The sequence below is a fragment of the Balaenoptera borealis genome (genome assembly GCF_965194805.1).
Source record: "Balaenoptera borealis genome assembly, chromosome: 13".
NCBI lineage: Eukaryota > Metazoa > Chordata > Mammalia > Artiodactyla > Balaenopteridae > Balaenoptera > Balaenoptera borealis.
In genome coordinates this window covers 36,602,941-36,618,846 of record NC_138870.1, presented here as the reverse complement: position 1 = coordinate 36,618,846, position 15,906 = coordinate 36,602,941, and the positions used below count along the sequence as shown (strand labels likewise).

At 36.4% G+C, this 15,906-nt stretch overlaps 1 protein-coding gene across 5 annotated transcripts in view; it reads left to right on the top strand.

The window, feature by feature from the left end:
• Positions 1 to 15,906, top strand: part of ADAMTS20 (ADAM metallopeptidase with thrombospondin type 1 motif 20) — a 232,748-nt gene that overhangs the window by 119,659 nt on the left and 97,183 nt on the right. The window contains exons 1-8 of one of the 5 annotated variants that reach the window (XM_082349313.1): positions 634 to 1,932; positions 2,102 to 2,234; positions 3,784 to 3,930; positions 5,788 to 5,929; positions 7,521 to 7,625; positions 12,212 to 12,357; positions 13,553 to 13,734; positions 13,833 to 13,969. In XM_082349313.1, coding sequence (XP_082205439.1) covers positions 1,929 to 1,932; positions 2,102 to 2,234; positions 3,784 to 3,930; positions 5,788 to 5,929; positions 7,521 to 7,625; positions 12,212 to 12,357; positions 13,553 to 13,734; positions 13,833 to 13,969 — 996 coding nt within the window. In that variant the 5' untranslated portion in view covers positions 634 to 1,928. The other 4 variants (XM_082349310.1, XM_082349311.1, XM_082349312.1 and 1 more) reach the window with 4 other exon arrangements.

Genomic DNA, 15,906 nt, shown 5'->3' with positions numbered 1-15,906 from the left:
TGGTGACTCTGTGTAGCTTCTTGCACTTCCAAACATGGGGAATCTGTGTCATATTTGGGCCTCTGCTACTTTATTCTATCTCTGCCCAGTTTTAGAGAACCCTTAATCAACATGAGTGAATCTAGGCACAAACCCTCAGCCGGCTGCTTGGTACCATAAGGCTATACATTCACTTTGATTTTTGTTGGTCTTGCCTATGGAGATATTTGATCATGGTCTCTAATCATATGCAATGCATATTTTTACAGATATGTCATGTGACTAAAATGTTCACTTTAGAATATATCTATCTTTAAGCATGTAACATAAAGTTTACGTGGTAATGGAGTCAATATTGTGTTCCAAATACACAGCCCTGAAAATGAATACACTGGAATTGAGCCACTAGGCAAATTGAAAATACTAATGAAGGCAAGGGAACACCAGCATATTCATGAAAGAAATGTGTTCAGTTTATTCGGACATTTATGACTAAACATTTATGACTAAAAGAATACATAGGAAGAGGGAGCTAAAACACAGTAGGTAATATAAATATTTATTTTATATTAAGAAATTTCTAAATGCAAAACTTTACAGTAAGAAACTGATTGGGCTTCCCTGGTGGCACAGTGGTTGAGAGTCTGCCTGCCGATGCAGGGCACACGGGTTCGAGCCCTGGTTTGGGAAGATCCCACATGCCGCGGAGCAACTAGGCCCGTGAGCCACAATTACTGAGCCTGCACGTCTGGAGCCTGTGCTCCGCAACAGGAGAGGCCGCGATAGTGAGAGGCCCACACACCGCGATGAAGAGTGGCCCCCACTTGCCACAACTGGAGAAAGCCCTCGCACAGAAACGAAGACCCAACACAGCCATAAATAAATAAATAAATAAATAAAATTAAATTAAAAAAAAAAAAAGAAACTGATTATTTATATATGATAACCTTTTTTTAATGAAAGGAATCATTGTAGGAGAGCAGATAAATTTGCAGGCAAATATTGAAGGCTAGCAATAGCAAAAACCATTGTATTATGTTAAAAAGTAAAATGAAATGCTAACTTGGTTGATGGTGGAGTAGGATTATTATAATGAACATTTATTTTGAATTTCTTTTTCTAGACTAAAAGACTATATCAACTGTAACTATTGCTGTCTTTGGTGTCCAACCAGTTCATGCTGTCTTCTTCTTTCAGCAGCAATTCGAGTTGCAGAGTTGCACGTTGTTATTTAAATGAGTGACTAGATCTTGACATGTGATACATTTCCCATTGCTGAAGTGGTTACAAAATCAAGTGCTTCCAGTGATTATATCATTATCATGTTTTATTTAACACATATTAAATTCAGGCACTATTCTAAGCTTTTAACATATTTTTACTCATTTAATTATCATATGGTAATTGAATAATTGTATGCTGCTTCAAAACTTTAAAAAATAAAAGAAAATTTATAATTTATATTTTTCTGTGCTATTTTCTTTATTATTGCTATTACCAATTTAAACATTTATTACCTTTCCTATTACGTACACTAATGTGGCCTAAAACTTCATTCTTCCTGTAATAAATGTTCTTTTCATTTTTCTGTTTTTTAAAAAATTGTTTGCCTATCCCATATTTTGGATTATTTTCTTTAGTAAAAGAATCCAAGAATTTGCTAAAAAGATTTCAACTACAGACAAATCATTCTGTTCTTTTTTCTTCACCCTACAAAACGTTCATGCAATATTAACAGTCAACTGCATTCATTTCTAAGTAGTAATACCAATGATAAATGCTTTAGTGCTTTCTTTATGATTCTGGTATTTCCCATTTTGTTGAAATACAAACGTGAAATTTTTCAGGTTTAGCAGAATTAGGTACCCTGTGTGATCCTTTACGGAGCTGCTCTATTAGTGAAGAAAATGGACTCAGTGCTGCCTTTACCATAGCCCACGAGCTTGGGCATGTGTAAGTACCTTCTGTCACCTCAGTAACGTGCCTTCTATATACCATTGCACAAATGTCTAAAATTCCATCTTCAATTGAGTAATTAGCACCTTTATATCTTTATAAAGTATTAGTAGTTTAATTTTCACCCCTGAAATTCTAACTCTGGCTCTTTTGTGATCTATGTTAGGTCAGACAGGCTGCACAGATCAACAGACTAAGCAAAGAACTAGAGCTTGGGAATTCTTTTATTTCATTTACTGTATTGGATTACATGACAAGCACTTCTGGCCTCTATCCCTTGTTATCCTATACATGACCAGGTACTGTGCTCTACCATCTTATGGGAGGGCCTGCAGGGGCCCCTGGTTCTGGGGAACTCCCCAAAATATTTGTAGTACCAATTCATTTCTTGCTTTTATAGCTCAGAGCCCCAGCAGAAGATGTGGCCTGTGGGAATTTCTTAATTACTAAAAGATTAAAAAAAAAATTTCCTCCCAGTTCCATAATCTTTTGTTTTTTTGTTTTTTTAAATTTGAGATTCTCCTATCTGTTCCTGCATTATTAAAAATTCTACTGGGGTTTTATGCTCTAAGAATGTGGAGGCCGTGATTTCCCATGATACCCTTGGAGCTCCCAGAGAAAATCAGAAACCCCTCTGAAACTCATCCCCGGAAAAATGACCCCAAATGTACCCCCAGTACTCCTTTGATTTCTTGGTTATCTGCTAATAAGGAATTGAGGCTAGAGTTGCCTCTCTTGACTACATTTTCTTTTCCTGGTCATGGCTTAACGTCATTAGAGTATTCAGCTGGAATAATTTCAAGTGGAGATCATTTTTATTAAACTAGTGCCTCTTCAGTTCCCTTTAGCATGGTTATATCTCATGACCATCCACAAGATGCACACTCAGATTTTTATATTGTTTGTTGAAGTGGGGGCAGATCAGGAACCTGCCTGAGGTACCTCATGCATTGCAACATCTGGAAAGCACTGATTTCTGGTTACTACTGGTGCTAACTAGGAGAAGAGTGTTCTTGCAGAGGGTACCATCTTAGACATTTATTTTCTTCCTGAGAAACTCTTTACGTGTCTTTAGAATATAGGTAAGTAGTTTAATTAAAATACTGATTTAAGTACAAATTTCGACAGGCAAGGATCTGAATCAAGTGGTTTCTTCTAAATGTGAGTTTTTACTGGGGTCCTCAAAAGAATGTGTAGGATTTGTTGCTGACCAGCTAATCATTTAATATCATTGCTCTTGTTGTGAAGATTTGGTTGCCCTTTAGGAATATTTTTATTATTCCAGTTCAATCAAATCATCACTTATTGATTATAAACCAGAACGAGCACTTAGGCTGTTTCATATGAAATAGATGGAAAATATAGAGTGATACAAAATTAAAGAAGTGTTTTTTGTGGTTTTTTTTTTTTTTTTTTTTTTTTTTTTTGATACTGTAGCGATAGTCAATGGTCTGGAATTTAGTGTGGTAGAGCCTTCACCTAATCTTTCCACACACATCTCCTAGGGTATGTGTGTTGGAAACTACAGTTGTTTTTATGTTAATGCTAAGTACATATTGTGATGAAGTGAGCCAGAATCCAAATATTTTGATTGTTTAAATTCAAATACCAAATCAACAGACTGTGCTACTGATCAAAGTTATAATCTACTGTTTCTCAGACATCATGTGCTTCTAAACATGAAGGTAACCCTAGCATTACAATACTTTATGGAGAGGTCAAGAGTACAAATCCTGATGTAATCAGATTTATCTGCATTTTAGATTATACTTTAAATATAAGAGATCTGTTTCTAATGTTGTATACATATTTTAGTGTTCTTTTTTAAGTGTTTATTTTTATTTTTAGATTTAATGTTCCACACGATGATAGTTTTAAATGTAAGGAAACTGGAATTAAACATCAATATCATGTAATGGCTCCAACTTTAAATTACCACACAAGTCCTTGGACCTGGTCAAAATGTAGTCAGAAATATATCACTGAATTCCTAGAGTAAGTGATTTTGTGTTACTTTAGTTAAATAATTGAACATTTATTAGATTATGAAATTTGAAACTTGTATGTTCTTTTAGAGTGGTTCAATCTCTGTTGAGTTTTTGATTGTTTAAGCTTACTTTCACTGTACAAATGGATGTTTAAAAACAAGAAAAGAATTTTATTATTTCATTCTTAACTAATATTTTTGGTGTGTGGGGGGGCAGTTCAGATCTAGCTATCATTTTTTTTTTATTATTTGGGCTCTCTGTTATGGGAAAAACTTCTTTTAGGGGGAGTCAATGGGAATCAAAGCTTCCTTGTGTGTGTTTGACTTTTTTCAGACGCTACTAGGTAATAGTTTAAGAGGAGTTTAGCTCAAGTTTAAGGTGCCCTTGAAGGGCAGAGAATAGCTAAATTCAAACTATGAATATTACATATAGTTCTCTGAAGGGATATGGAATCTCTAGGTTTACCTGTTCTTTGGAGGCTCTTCCCAGCTCTGAAGACAGGAGGCAGATCCAGATTGTTCTTGCCTTGCCTCTTCAACTCCTACCAGGTTTCTCTGCTTCCCAACTTCTTATCCAAATGGTGTTTCTGTCCTACTTACTGAAACTTGTTCAAAAGGCAAGGCCAAGCTCTTATAAACACAATACTGTTTGATTTTTTTCTACTACATATTCTAATCACCAATTCGTGCGGTTTTAGTTACCTATCTTTACGAGAACTACAGGAATAAATGAAACCATGTTTTGGAATATATGTGTATAAATATACCCCTTAATTATAATCAGCAGTGATTATTTATCCTTGTATGGGAACTTGATTTGAAAACACAATACACAGTTGCTGATCTATACATGATAGCATATAGCTTTGTTCAATTGCTGACTGAGGTATTGATTAAAAATACCAGTGGGTGTGCTTATTTTTGGAAGGGGGTAATATGATTCTAGCCAATGGGTATTTTAAAAATTACATGTTCATTTTTGGGACAAAATTTAATATGCCCTCTAGCCGTAAAAAATCCCCCCCAAGATATTTCTTCTAATTATTTCAATTGAATAAATTGCTGCTTTTAACCCAATTAGAATGGCTGAACATTTTCACAAAGTTTTCTGCAGACTATCTATCGTGTGACAAACTAGGAATAGCAAATACACATTTTCACCACTATCTACCACTTTTCTAACTCCTTAAAGATGTTATATCATATACTTTAATAGCAATTTGCAAGGTAGACACTACCACTCTCAATTTACAGATGAGGAGACTTAGGCTCAGGGAGACTAAATAACTTGTTCACACCATGCATTATGGGAAATGATGAGACCCAAATGCAAACTCCCAAAGCTGACATTATTGACTCTGCTTTACATTCTTTTCCTAAAAAAACCTCTTTGAGATGGAGACCACATAACACTTTTGGATATTCCTTTGTTTTGTTGTCACTTAGAGCTATCAATGTTCTTTCTCAGATGATCTGAAAACTTTACTTTTTACATTTTGACAATTTGGACATTAGATATAGGGCATTGCTATTGGATAGCAAAGCAGACCAAAAGTGTAGTCTGATCAAAATAGGAATGTATGTTTCAAACATGATATTGTGATGAATTTTTGTTTATTTGTTATTCTTTTTAAAAAATGTTTACCTTTAAGGCAGTTGTGGGGATCAAATGAGAACAAACACATAAAATGTCCTTTATAAACTGAGGTTTTCACACTGACTTTCATGTGAGTTGGTTTTTAAATTATGAAAAAATACTGATAGTCTCTTTGAAAGTGCAGAGCTATAGAAAATGTGATAAAGCATCTTATACTGAAATGCATCCATATGTATTCACAATACTTTGTTTTCTGTCATTGTTACAGTACTGGTCATGGGGAATGCCTCCTTGACAAACCAAATGGAAGAATATACGATCTGTCTTCACAACTTCCTGGATCAGTGTATGATGTAAACAAGCAATGTGAACTTATGTTTGGTCCTGGATCACAAGTGTGTCCCTATTTGGTAAGAAAAATTATGTCCTTTTGTTTGAAAACTACCATAAAGTTGTAGTTTGACTACATTTCGAAATGTACATTTATTCTCTTGGACAGGCAGTGTGCTGAATATATCTTAAAAATTTTTAAGTATTAGAAAAATTTAGTATTTGTCAGGAAGAGGTTTAAAAAAGTATCCCCAGTCAGAAAACAGAGTCACAGAGAGGTTACTGAAAATTAAAAGCATTCAAATAGTTATTTTCAAATGATGTTGTTTTGCGGGTGGGAGAAGAAAATATAAGTGTTTTGATAATGAATTGTATTAAAGGCCCCAGGAATCTCAGAGACTACATTTTAATTTATACAGATTTGAATCCAAAGGAATGAAATTTGAGTCTTGTTTAGTTTTCATTAAACCATTACTCTATAATTTATTTTGAGGATTTTTCACAGGTTAGATGCTTTAAATTTCCACCGAAATAGCTGAGTTAACATTTTTACTGAATCTATAACCAAGATTTTACCTTATTTTGAGGGTAAATTAAATTTAAGATTTAGTTTGAATAAATGTCACTACTTTGGTGAATCCATGCCTTACTTTTCCAAGCAGAATACTCATTCCATTTTCTTCATTACTGTATAAAACTTTGCTAAATTGCTTACTATACTACTCGATAGTGAGGATCATTGGACCAGGAATCCAGCCTTATTTATTCATTTAAATATCCCCAGGGTGCAGTTCAGGGTCTGCCACATAATAGGCACCAGAAAATAAATGCTTACTGCATGTTGAATGAATGAATAAATGAATGTGTGAATGAATGAAGGAATGTATGAATAAATGAATGAATGAAAGTTACTTAACAGTGAGCACAGGGACATACAAAGCATGTTCCGTACAGTGAATATTATTCCTAAAATCTTAAATTTATAATCACAAATTTTATAAGCTTTTAAACATCTACTTTGGAGGGGGGAAGATTTACCTTAATTTTTTGTTATAAAAGATACATTTCTTTCCTGCCTGACTTAGGTACTGAATGAACTTTGAATTTAAATTCAGAAACAGAAAGAGATTATCTTGGGTATAGCTCCTGTGAGCCTCTGTGAATTTTCCTATCTTGTGAAAACTTCAGAACTCTTTGTTCAAAAGTTGAAAGTATGCATTATATTCACAAAATAGGAAACCAGTATACATTATACAATATTTCTGTGCACATTATTCATACATTCCACTGTTGGATCAAAAGGGACTTTTGGAAACTCCTTGTGAATAACATTTAACAACAAAAAGTCCTTTAGAAAAATGTCTTGCAAAGAGAGAAAAATGTCTCACATAATTTTGAATACTTCTACTTCAAGACATCTCTTCCATTGTTCAGTGTTTGATGATAATCCAAAAGTTTTAAAACATGAAATGTTGCCATTTTATGTGTTTAGAGGAAAATCGATGACTAGGACTGACTTAGCAAAGATTTGTTTACTGATTATTTCCCGCTCTGACCATGAAACCAGGAAGTACCTAAGATCAGCTTATAAACCAATGCATGATACTGAATTGATTCCGTGGTTACAATGTTATTTTCACTCTTGCTTGCCTGCCTTTTCTTACTCTGCAGAAACAATGCAGGCGTCTCTGGTGCACGAGTGCAGAAGGAGTTCACAAGGGCTGTCGCACTCAACACATGCCACTGGCAGATGGAACAAACTGTGGTCCTGGGATGGTAGGTTTTCTCGAAGGGTGAGTCTTGTATCAAGAGATTATCCAAGGATGCGATTGCTCTGCGTTTCAGCATTCTTCCTTTTCGCTGTCAACTTTTGTTCTGCAAGTTGAATTAATGTTTTTGCCATATTTGTTTGATGTAGTATGTTGTCAAGTGAATTAAAATGTTAATTTTACCCTTTTTTTCAAGATCTAGCAGATGGATATTATAGTTACATAATAACATGGATATTTAGTTATCTAAGTATATTATAGTCTTGTTATTAAAAATGAGTCTAGCCATAGATATTACAGCAAATCCCCCAAATTCAAGGATGTTACCATTGTATACGTTTTATCCTAAAAATTCAGATAAGTATAATTGAAAGTTTTAAGTGGCTTCTTCAGATCTTTATTGGTGTTAATGTTTAAAATACATTGTACTGCGAGATAAACTGCCTACCATACTACATCTTTGCCATTCTAGCATCAGTCATGAACTTATCTAAATCTGCCAACATGATGTCAAGTGATAGGGTTCACCAAGATAATGAAATGTGGTATATTACATTGATTGATTTGCAGATATTGAACGATTGAATCCTTGGGATAAATCCCACTTGATCATGGTGTATGATCCTTTTAATGTATTGTTGAATTCAGTTTGCTAATATTTTGTTGAAGATTTTTGCATCTATGTTCATCAGTGATACTGGTCTGTAATTCTTTTTTTGTGATATCTTTGTCTGGTTTTGGTATCAGTGTGATGCTGGCCTTGTAGAATGAATTCGGAAGCATTCCTTCCTCTGTAAATTTTTGGAATAGTGTGAGAAGAATAAGTGTTAACTCTTCTCTAAATGTTTGGTAGAATTCATTTGTGAAGCCCTCTGGCCCTGGACTTTCATTAGTTGGGAGTTTTTTAAATTACTGATTCAATTTCATTACTAGTGAACTTCATGAACTGGTGTTTTTATATTTTATTTTTCATCCTGGGATTTAGTCTTGAGAGATTGTATATTTCTAGGAATTTGTCCATTTCTTCTAGGTTGTCCATTTTATTGGCATATAATCATTTATAGTAATTTCTTAGGATCCCTTGTGTTTCTGTGGTGTCAGTTGTAACTTCTCCTTTTTCATTTCTGATTTTATTGATTTTAGCCCTTTCTCTTTTTTTTCTTGATGGGTCTGAATAAATCAATTTTGTTTATCTTTTCAAAGAACCAGCTCTTAGTTTCATTCATCTTTTCTATTATTTTTTTGTAACTATTTTATTAATTTCTTCTCTGGCCTTTATGATTTCTTTCCTTCTATTAACATTGAGTTTTGTTTGTTCTTTTTACCCTAGTTCCTTTAGGTATAAGGTTAAGTTGTTTACTTGAGATTTTCCTTGTTTCCTGAGGTAGGCTTGTGTCGCTACAAACATTCCCCTTAGAACTGCATTTGCTACATTCCATAGATTTTGGATTGTTGTGTTTTTATTTTCATTTGTCTCTAGGTACTTTTTATTTCTTCAGTGACCCATTGGTTGTTTAGTAGCATGTTGTTTAGCCTCCACATGTTTGTGTATTTTACAATATTTTTCTTGTAGTTGATTTCAGGTCTCATAGGATTGTGGTCAGAAAAGATGCTTGATATGATTTCAGTCTTCTTGGTCTTGTTGGTTACCAGGTTCTGCCTTGTGTGGAGGCTGCTGGCCACTTGTGGGTATGGCTGGGTCCTGGTGCGGCTGGCTGCATGGTTAGGAGAGACTTGTTCCTGGTGCTAGCTCACTGGTGGGTGGGCCTGGATCCCAGGACAGCTGTGGGGCCATGGTGCTTCCCAGGGATGGTGTCCATGGGGTCCAGGGAGTCCAGGCACTGGTACCTGCCCCTTAGTGGGTGAATCTGGTCCCAGGGCTAGTGGTGGCCCATGGTGGGTGGAGCTGGGTTCTGGGGTCTCTAACTGTGGGGCCTGGGGGTCCTAGAGCTGGTCAGTTTGCTGGTAGGTGGGCTAAGGCCCAGGACGTCTCAGGGTTAGTGCTGGTCCACTGGTGTGCTGAATCTGGTCCAGGTCCATGGCTGCAGGGCCCTGTTCGTCCCAGAGTCCATGTAGGCCAGCCGGTGGTGGGGCCAGGGCCCAGGGGGTTCCAGGGCTGATTCCCACCCCCTGGTGGGTGGAGCTCTGTCTGGTGGCTGGCTGCAAGTCTCTGGGTATCTAGGGACTGGGCGTTCCAGGACTGGTGCCAGCAGCCTGGTGAGTGGGGCCAGGTCCTGATGCTAATAATCTAGCAGGAGGATTAAAAATGGTGCTTGCCAGTACCAGTGTCCTTGTGGTAGGATGAGCTCCCTAAAATGTCTCCTGCCAGAGTCTGTGTTTCCAGGGTGAGTCCCAGTTGCTTTCTCCCTCTCTGGGAGGCTCTCCAAGGTCAGCAAGTGGGTCTGACCCAGGCTTCTTTCAAATTCCTGCTTCTTCCCTGGGTCTTGGAGCATATGAGATTTTTTGTGTGCCTTTTAAGAGTGGCGTCTCTGTTTCCTACAGCCCTCTGGCTCTCCTGCAAGTAAGCCTTACTGGCCTTCAAAGCCAGACATTGTGGGGCTCGTCTGCCCAGTGCAGGACTCCCAGTCTGGGGAGCCTGATGTGGGTTTTGGACTTCTGGGTCCTTGGGGAGAACCTCTGCAATTGTAATTATCCTCTTGATTGTGGGTTGCCTACCCAGGGGTGTGGGTCTTAACTGTACTATGTTCTCTCCTACCCATCTCGTTGTGGTTCCTTCTTTATATCTGTAGTTATAGATCTTTTCTGCTAGTCTTCAGGTCATTCTCATTGATAGTTGCTCTGTAAATAGTTGCAATTTTTGTGTGCCCATGGAAGGAGGTGAGCCCAGGGTCTACCATCTTTGCCCCATCTCCTGTGTGTTCTTGATTTTAAGTAAATGAAACTATACAGTATACTCTGTCTTGGCAAGGAGCGAGTGGGTCAAGCTGCTTTTTTTCAACATAATGTTTTGGAGTTTCATTCAAATTGTTGTGTGCATCAGTACTTCATTCCTTTATGTTGCAGTGTAATTCAGCTGCACCATAATTTGTTTGCCATTTTCCTGTTGATGGATATTTGGGTCATTACCAGTTTTTAGCTTTTATGAATAAAGCTGCTGTAAGCATCCTTGTATAAGTCTTCTTGTGAACATATGTTTGCATTTCTCTTGAGTAAATACCTAGAGTAGAATTTCTGGGTCATAGGGTAGGAGTGTGTTTAACTTCATAAGAAAGTACCAAACAATTTTCCAAAATATGTGAACCATTTTAGACTTACCAAGCAATGTAAATATGAAAGTTTGAGTCGCTTTGCATTCCTTGCCCATTTTTGATAGTGTTAGCCTTAACAAAATTTTAGGCATTCTAGATGGGTGCAAAATAGAATTTCATTGTGATTTTAACTTGCCTTATCCTGATTATTATCAATTTTGAGCATCTTTTCATTTGCTTATTAGCCACTTAAATATTCCCCCGGTGATATGGTATGGAGGGCATGGGTTTGCTGGAATTCAGGTAAATATGATGAGATACTGAAACCTACTATAAAGCCCATGTAGATTAAAGGTAGAGGTGGCATTTGGGATAAAACGTGGTTCATGATAGGTATAAATTCCCTTTTTAAAAAAATCAATTAAAAATAGTGAGCCCCTATGCATTAGCCATTTTCAGTATTAAATGGACCTGTTATTAAAGGAAAATTTAAACAAATATCCTATAATTTGGCCTTAACACTCTCCTCTAGTTCCTTTATCTTGGGACTATCTTACATGTGAGATGTCTGTTAAATGCTTTTGGTAGTAAATCTATTTGCATGAAGACATGCTGAACCCATCTGATGATGAGTTAATTTTACTACATGGTGAATAGTATAACATTCTTTTTCATGCTTTGATGTCTTAGAAATACATAAATAAATAAGGAACATACAAGGAATCTTTAAATGTTTCTGGAAGATGCCCACAAAATTTACATGCACGTAGTATATTCTATTCTGAGAGTTTGTTTTTGTTCACTTTTATAATGGCTTTCTCATATTGAATGATTTGTTCCAATGGAGGGCACAAAGGGTGGGTAGAAGGGATGGTGGGAGATTTTGGGCAGGTTCTTTTGTACATTTCCACTTTCTTGATGAAAGCAAGGGATGGAGTGATCTTTGAGACTTTGAATGAGATAGAGCAGAAAGTTAGCTTAAGGCATGGGAGAGCGATAGATATCTTTGCATAAAAAATAGAAGCGTGGACAAATACCATATTAACAAATATTTGTTTGCTTCTTTTTCAAAAATATTTTTCATTATACTATTTAAGTTTTCCCCATATGTGTAGGTCTTCCCTCTCCAATGAGACTCTAGATCTCATAGGCAAGGTAAATTTCCTATTCTTTTTTTGCCTTCTGTCGATCATTTTACAGTTGCTCAGTAGTTACTCAGGAAATATTCACAAAGTGGTGTCACATGTAATCTCATTTCTGAATTGATAACATTTTGCTTAAAATTGTGTACCTTTTTTTCTACTGATCTTTGTGATATTGTTATTATTATTGCGATGTCCTAATTAGATAATGCATGAATCATTTTTTTGTTTTATTTTTATAGCATTGCCACCATGGGCTATGTGTAAACAAAGAAATGGACACACGTCCTGTAGATGGCGATTGGGGACCGTGGGGACCTTACAGTTCTTGTTCAAGAACATGTGGAGGTGGAATCAAAAGCACAACCAGGCTCTGTAATCGGCCCGAGTATGTCTTTTTTATGTCACTGTAAATTAAGATTATCTCAAGGCACCAGAAAGTAAACATCAATTTCATTCACTTCTAAAACTGGAGGTCAGTCTGTAAGTTTCTGAGATTCAGAAAACTTCTGGAGTACTTTAAGCCATGTTACTTTATATCTTGGTAGATTCAGACCTTAAACAAAAAAGTAAATTAAAAGTCTTGAGAATTTGAATCAAGACCAAGCCATTTTCTTTCTTTTCTGATTTGGTGTAAATTTGAGAAATAGTTGTCAATAATGATGGTAATATAATGGCATTTTTACTTTTACTGTGCTTCTATTGAAAGATCCTGGCCCCTTTCAACTATGTTTTGGCTTTCCTGGATAAAATATGTAGTTTTGTTACCATATTTTTACTGTTTGGTATAATGTCATGTCATATTTTCTTTCTCTTCTTTTCATGTTATAGATGCTTCAGTGTCTTTAGTTTGAATAAGTACTGAAGCATAGGTGCTGCTCACCAAACTATTTAAAAGAATTTAGGGATTCCATAAAAATTTTAAAATAATGTTTTGTTGTTGTATGTTATATATATAAAGACTTTTTAATGCAGAAATGTGACATACTTTGAATAAAATCTGACTTAGTTTATTTGAATTTTTGAAAAGCTAAATTATGCTGAAAGTCTTCATATTAAAAGAAAAACACTGACAAAAGAGTTTTTACGTTCCAGCATAAGTTGACATAGAGATAGATGGCTATAGATTGATACCATGAAACTCTTTGAACTGAGTGATAAGTAGGATATACACAACAAAGAGGCATATATACTTCTTTTAAAATTTAACATGTTATCATCTTCCTTTCTGATCGTCTTTGGCTCACTCTATGTGTCCCCCCACCTCCAAAATGAAGAAACCCTTTTTTGAGGTTTTAAAACAAATCCCCATCATTAGTTAGGTCCTTGTTAGTTAATCTAGTCGTGAATAAGACATCATTTCTGCCCTCCAGGCCACAGTGTCCATGTTAAAATGTATTTTCTACAGTTCATTAGCCACAGAATTGCTTCACAACCATGTTACATACTTCTGTTAAAAATGAAAAGTGTTAGTGGGACATCAGTGGTTTTCCAGATCCTGGAAAGGAATGGAAGAGTTTTAGAAGTAAATGGCAGAAATAATCTTGTACTGATGTGCTTTACAATGTAATGAATTTGACTAGGCCAAGAAACGGAGGAAAGTACTGTGTGGGCCGCAGGATGAAATTTCGATCATGTAACACTGATTCATGTCCAAAAGGCAAGCAGGACTTTCGTGAGAAGCAGTGCTCTGATTTTGATGGTAAACATTTCAACATCCATGGTCTGTCCCCTAATGTGAGGTGGCTTCCAAAGTATAGTGGGAGTAAGTAATTAGAATATTTTTTTTAATGTAAAAAATTTTGAGACATAGGAACACATAGCTGTGTTATCGTACACCCAGAATTTGACTTTTTCTTACAGTTGCCATGAAAGATCGTTGTAAACTGTATTGTCGGGTGGCTGGAACCACTAACTTCTACCAGTTGAAGGACAGGGTTGCCGACGGTACTCCTTGTGGAACTGAAACAAATGACATTTGTGTTCAAGGTCTGTGTCGGGTAAGTAAACTTACTACATTTAAAATGACTTTCAGAGTACTATTTTCCTTCTGTAAGTTTAACCAAATATTACTTCTATGACTTCAGATACATTCTTGCGAATTCAGTGCAGCATCCTTGGGTGCTACCGGGCTGTCTATAGGAACATGGTTAGGAGGCTGTTACTAGGCCATTCTCCGTCATTAGGAGTGACTCACGAAGCAGTAAGATGAGTTTGCTGATTTTGTTTTGCCTATGGCACTTAAAATCAAGATGAAAGATGAGGTCAGCTTCCTAAAAAGATAGAACGTATTAGGACCCAAGGGTTGTAAAGTCCTTTTGCTACTTCGAGCGTAACCCTTCTGTGGTGACATTTTTCCCCTCAGTGTTAGAAGCAGTGATATCCTCCCTCCCTCTCTCCATTCTCTTACTTCTTACGCACATTCAGCAAACTTTTACCGAATACCTGCTAGATGTCACATACCGTTCTAGTCACCAAGATGAAAGAATGGAACAGAGCACCTACCGCCAACGTGGACACAGATTTGTGGGGGAGATAGGCACACACACAATTAGAATGCAGTGCTATGGGCTCATCTGCAAGGTGGCATGGGGACGATGTAGGAGGAGTGTCTTGTTCTGTGGGGAAGTGGGTAAAGGATTTGGGGAATGCTCTTGGAGGGTGTGAGTCTGGAGCTAATTATCAGGGTAAGTAGGTTTAGAAAGGTGAAGAAGTAAGGGGCCAGGGTTGGAGGTAGCTACCAGCTGATGGTTGTTATATGAAATTTTTTCCTGAAGTCCTTGGAAATCCAAGGATTTAGAGTTAAGCAAGAGATGTGATTCTATTTGCATGTCAGAATCATCAGAATATACTGGGTTGTTAGGAAATTGGAGTTAGGTAGGCCATTTAGCAGGATTCTAGGTGAGAGCAGATGAGCCCCTGAATTAAAGCATGCAAATTGCAGATGGTGATCTTAAAAATGGATGGTGAGTTTGAGAACTAGGATAGTGAATGCTGTTTAAAGAATACAAATGTCATCTTGTGAACTCATTCCTTTCATTAAGTGGAACTTAATAGGACCAATTTCTTCTCCCTATAACCAAACATCTATTACCAGTTACCTAGGTGAGAAAGGCCTTGCACCTAAACGGCTAATGAGATGTTCAGAGAAACTTAAATTACACTTTGGGAATAGACTAAATACTAGAAAAAGGGTACTTGGTGGCCTGAAAAACTTGTTTTATCTAAATTAACAGCAGGAAGTCAGATACCATGAAAAAATATGACAAGTATCTGAACATAAAGATGCATGTTACTTTCAGAAAATATCTGGATGAAATTCTCATTTTGGAAATATTTGCCTTGTGAATAAAAAGTCATGAGGCTTATGAATTTTTCTTACTTTCCTAATCACTAAATTTAAAGGAATATTCCAAAGAACTAAACGTTACTGCAATGTGTGCAGAAGACACCATCTGTGTGGAGAAGGGCTTCACTTGTTCTTTCAAAGCCCTAGAACAAACCATGTATACTTTCACCTTTATTTATTTATTCATTCTTTTTCATAATCACTGTTTATTATGCTAGGTATTAATTTTAAAGAAGTAAATTGTTTCTTTCAAACGTGCTCATTTAATTCCCGGAGTTCTAAGGTCATGACTGAAAAAAGTGAATCATGAAAGACATCTTTTTGGAGTTATTGTAATGGGTTACTTTTTGTCCCTTTTGAATTACGTGTATTTAAAGAGTGATTTTCAAATGACGGATGTCTGAATCACTGTCGGTGTTTGTTACAATGTGGATCCCTAGGTTTTTACCTCCAAGGATTTTAATTCAGAAAATCTGGAAATCTGTCTTTTTAAATCCCACGCCATGTGATTTTGATGCAGGAAGTATGTGGATGACCCTTTAAAAAACACTGCTTTTTCAACCATGTGAACAGATGTGTGAAAATACT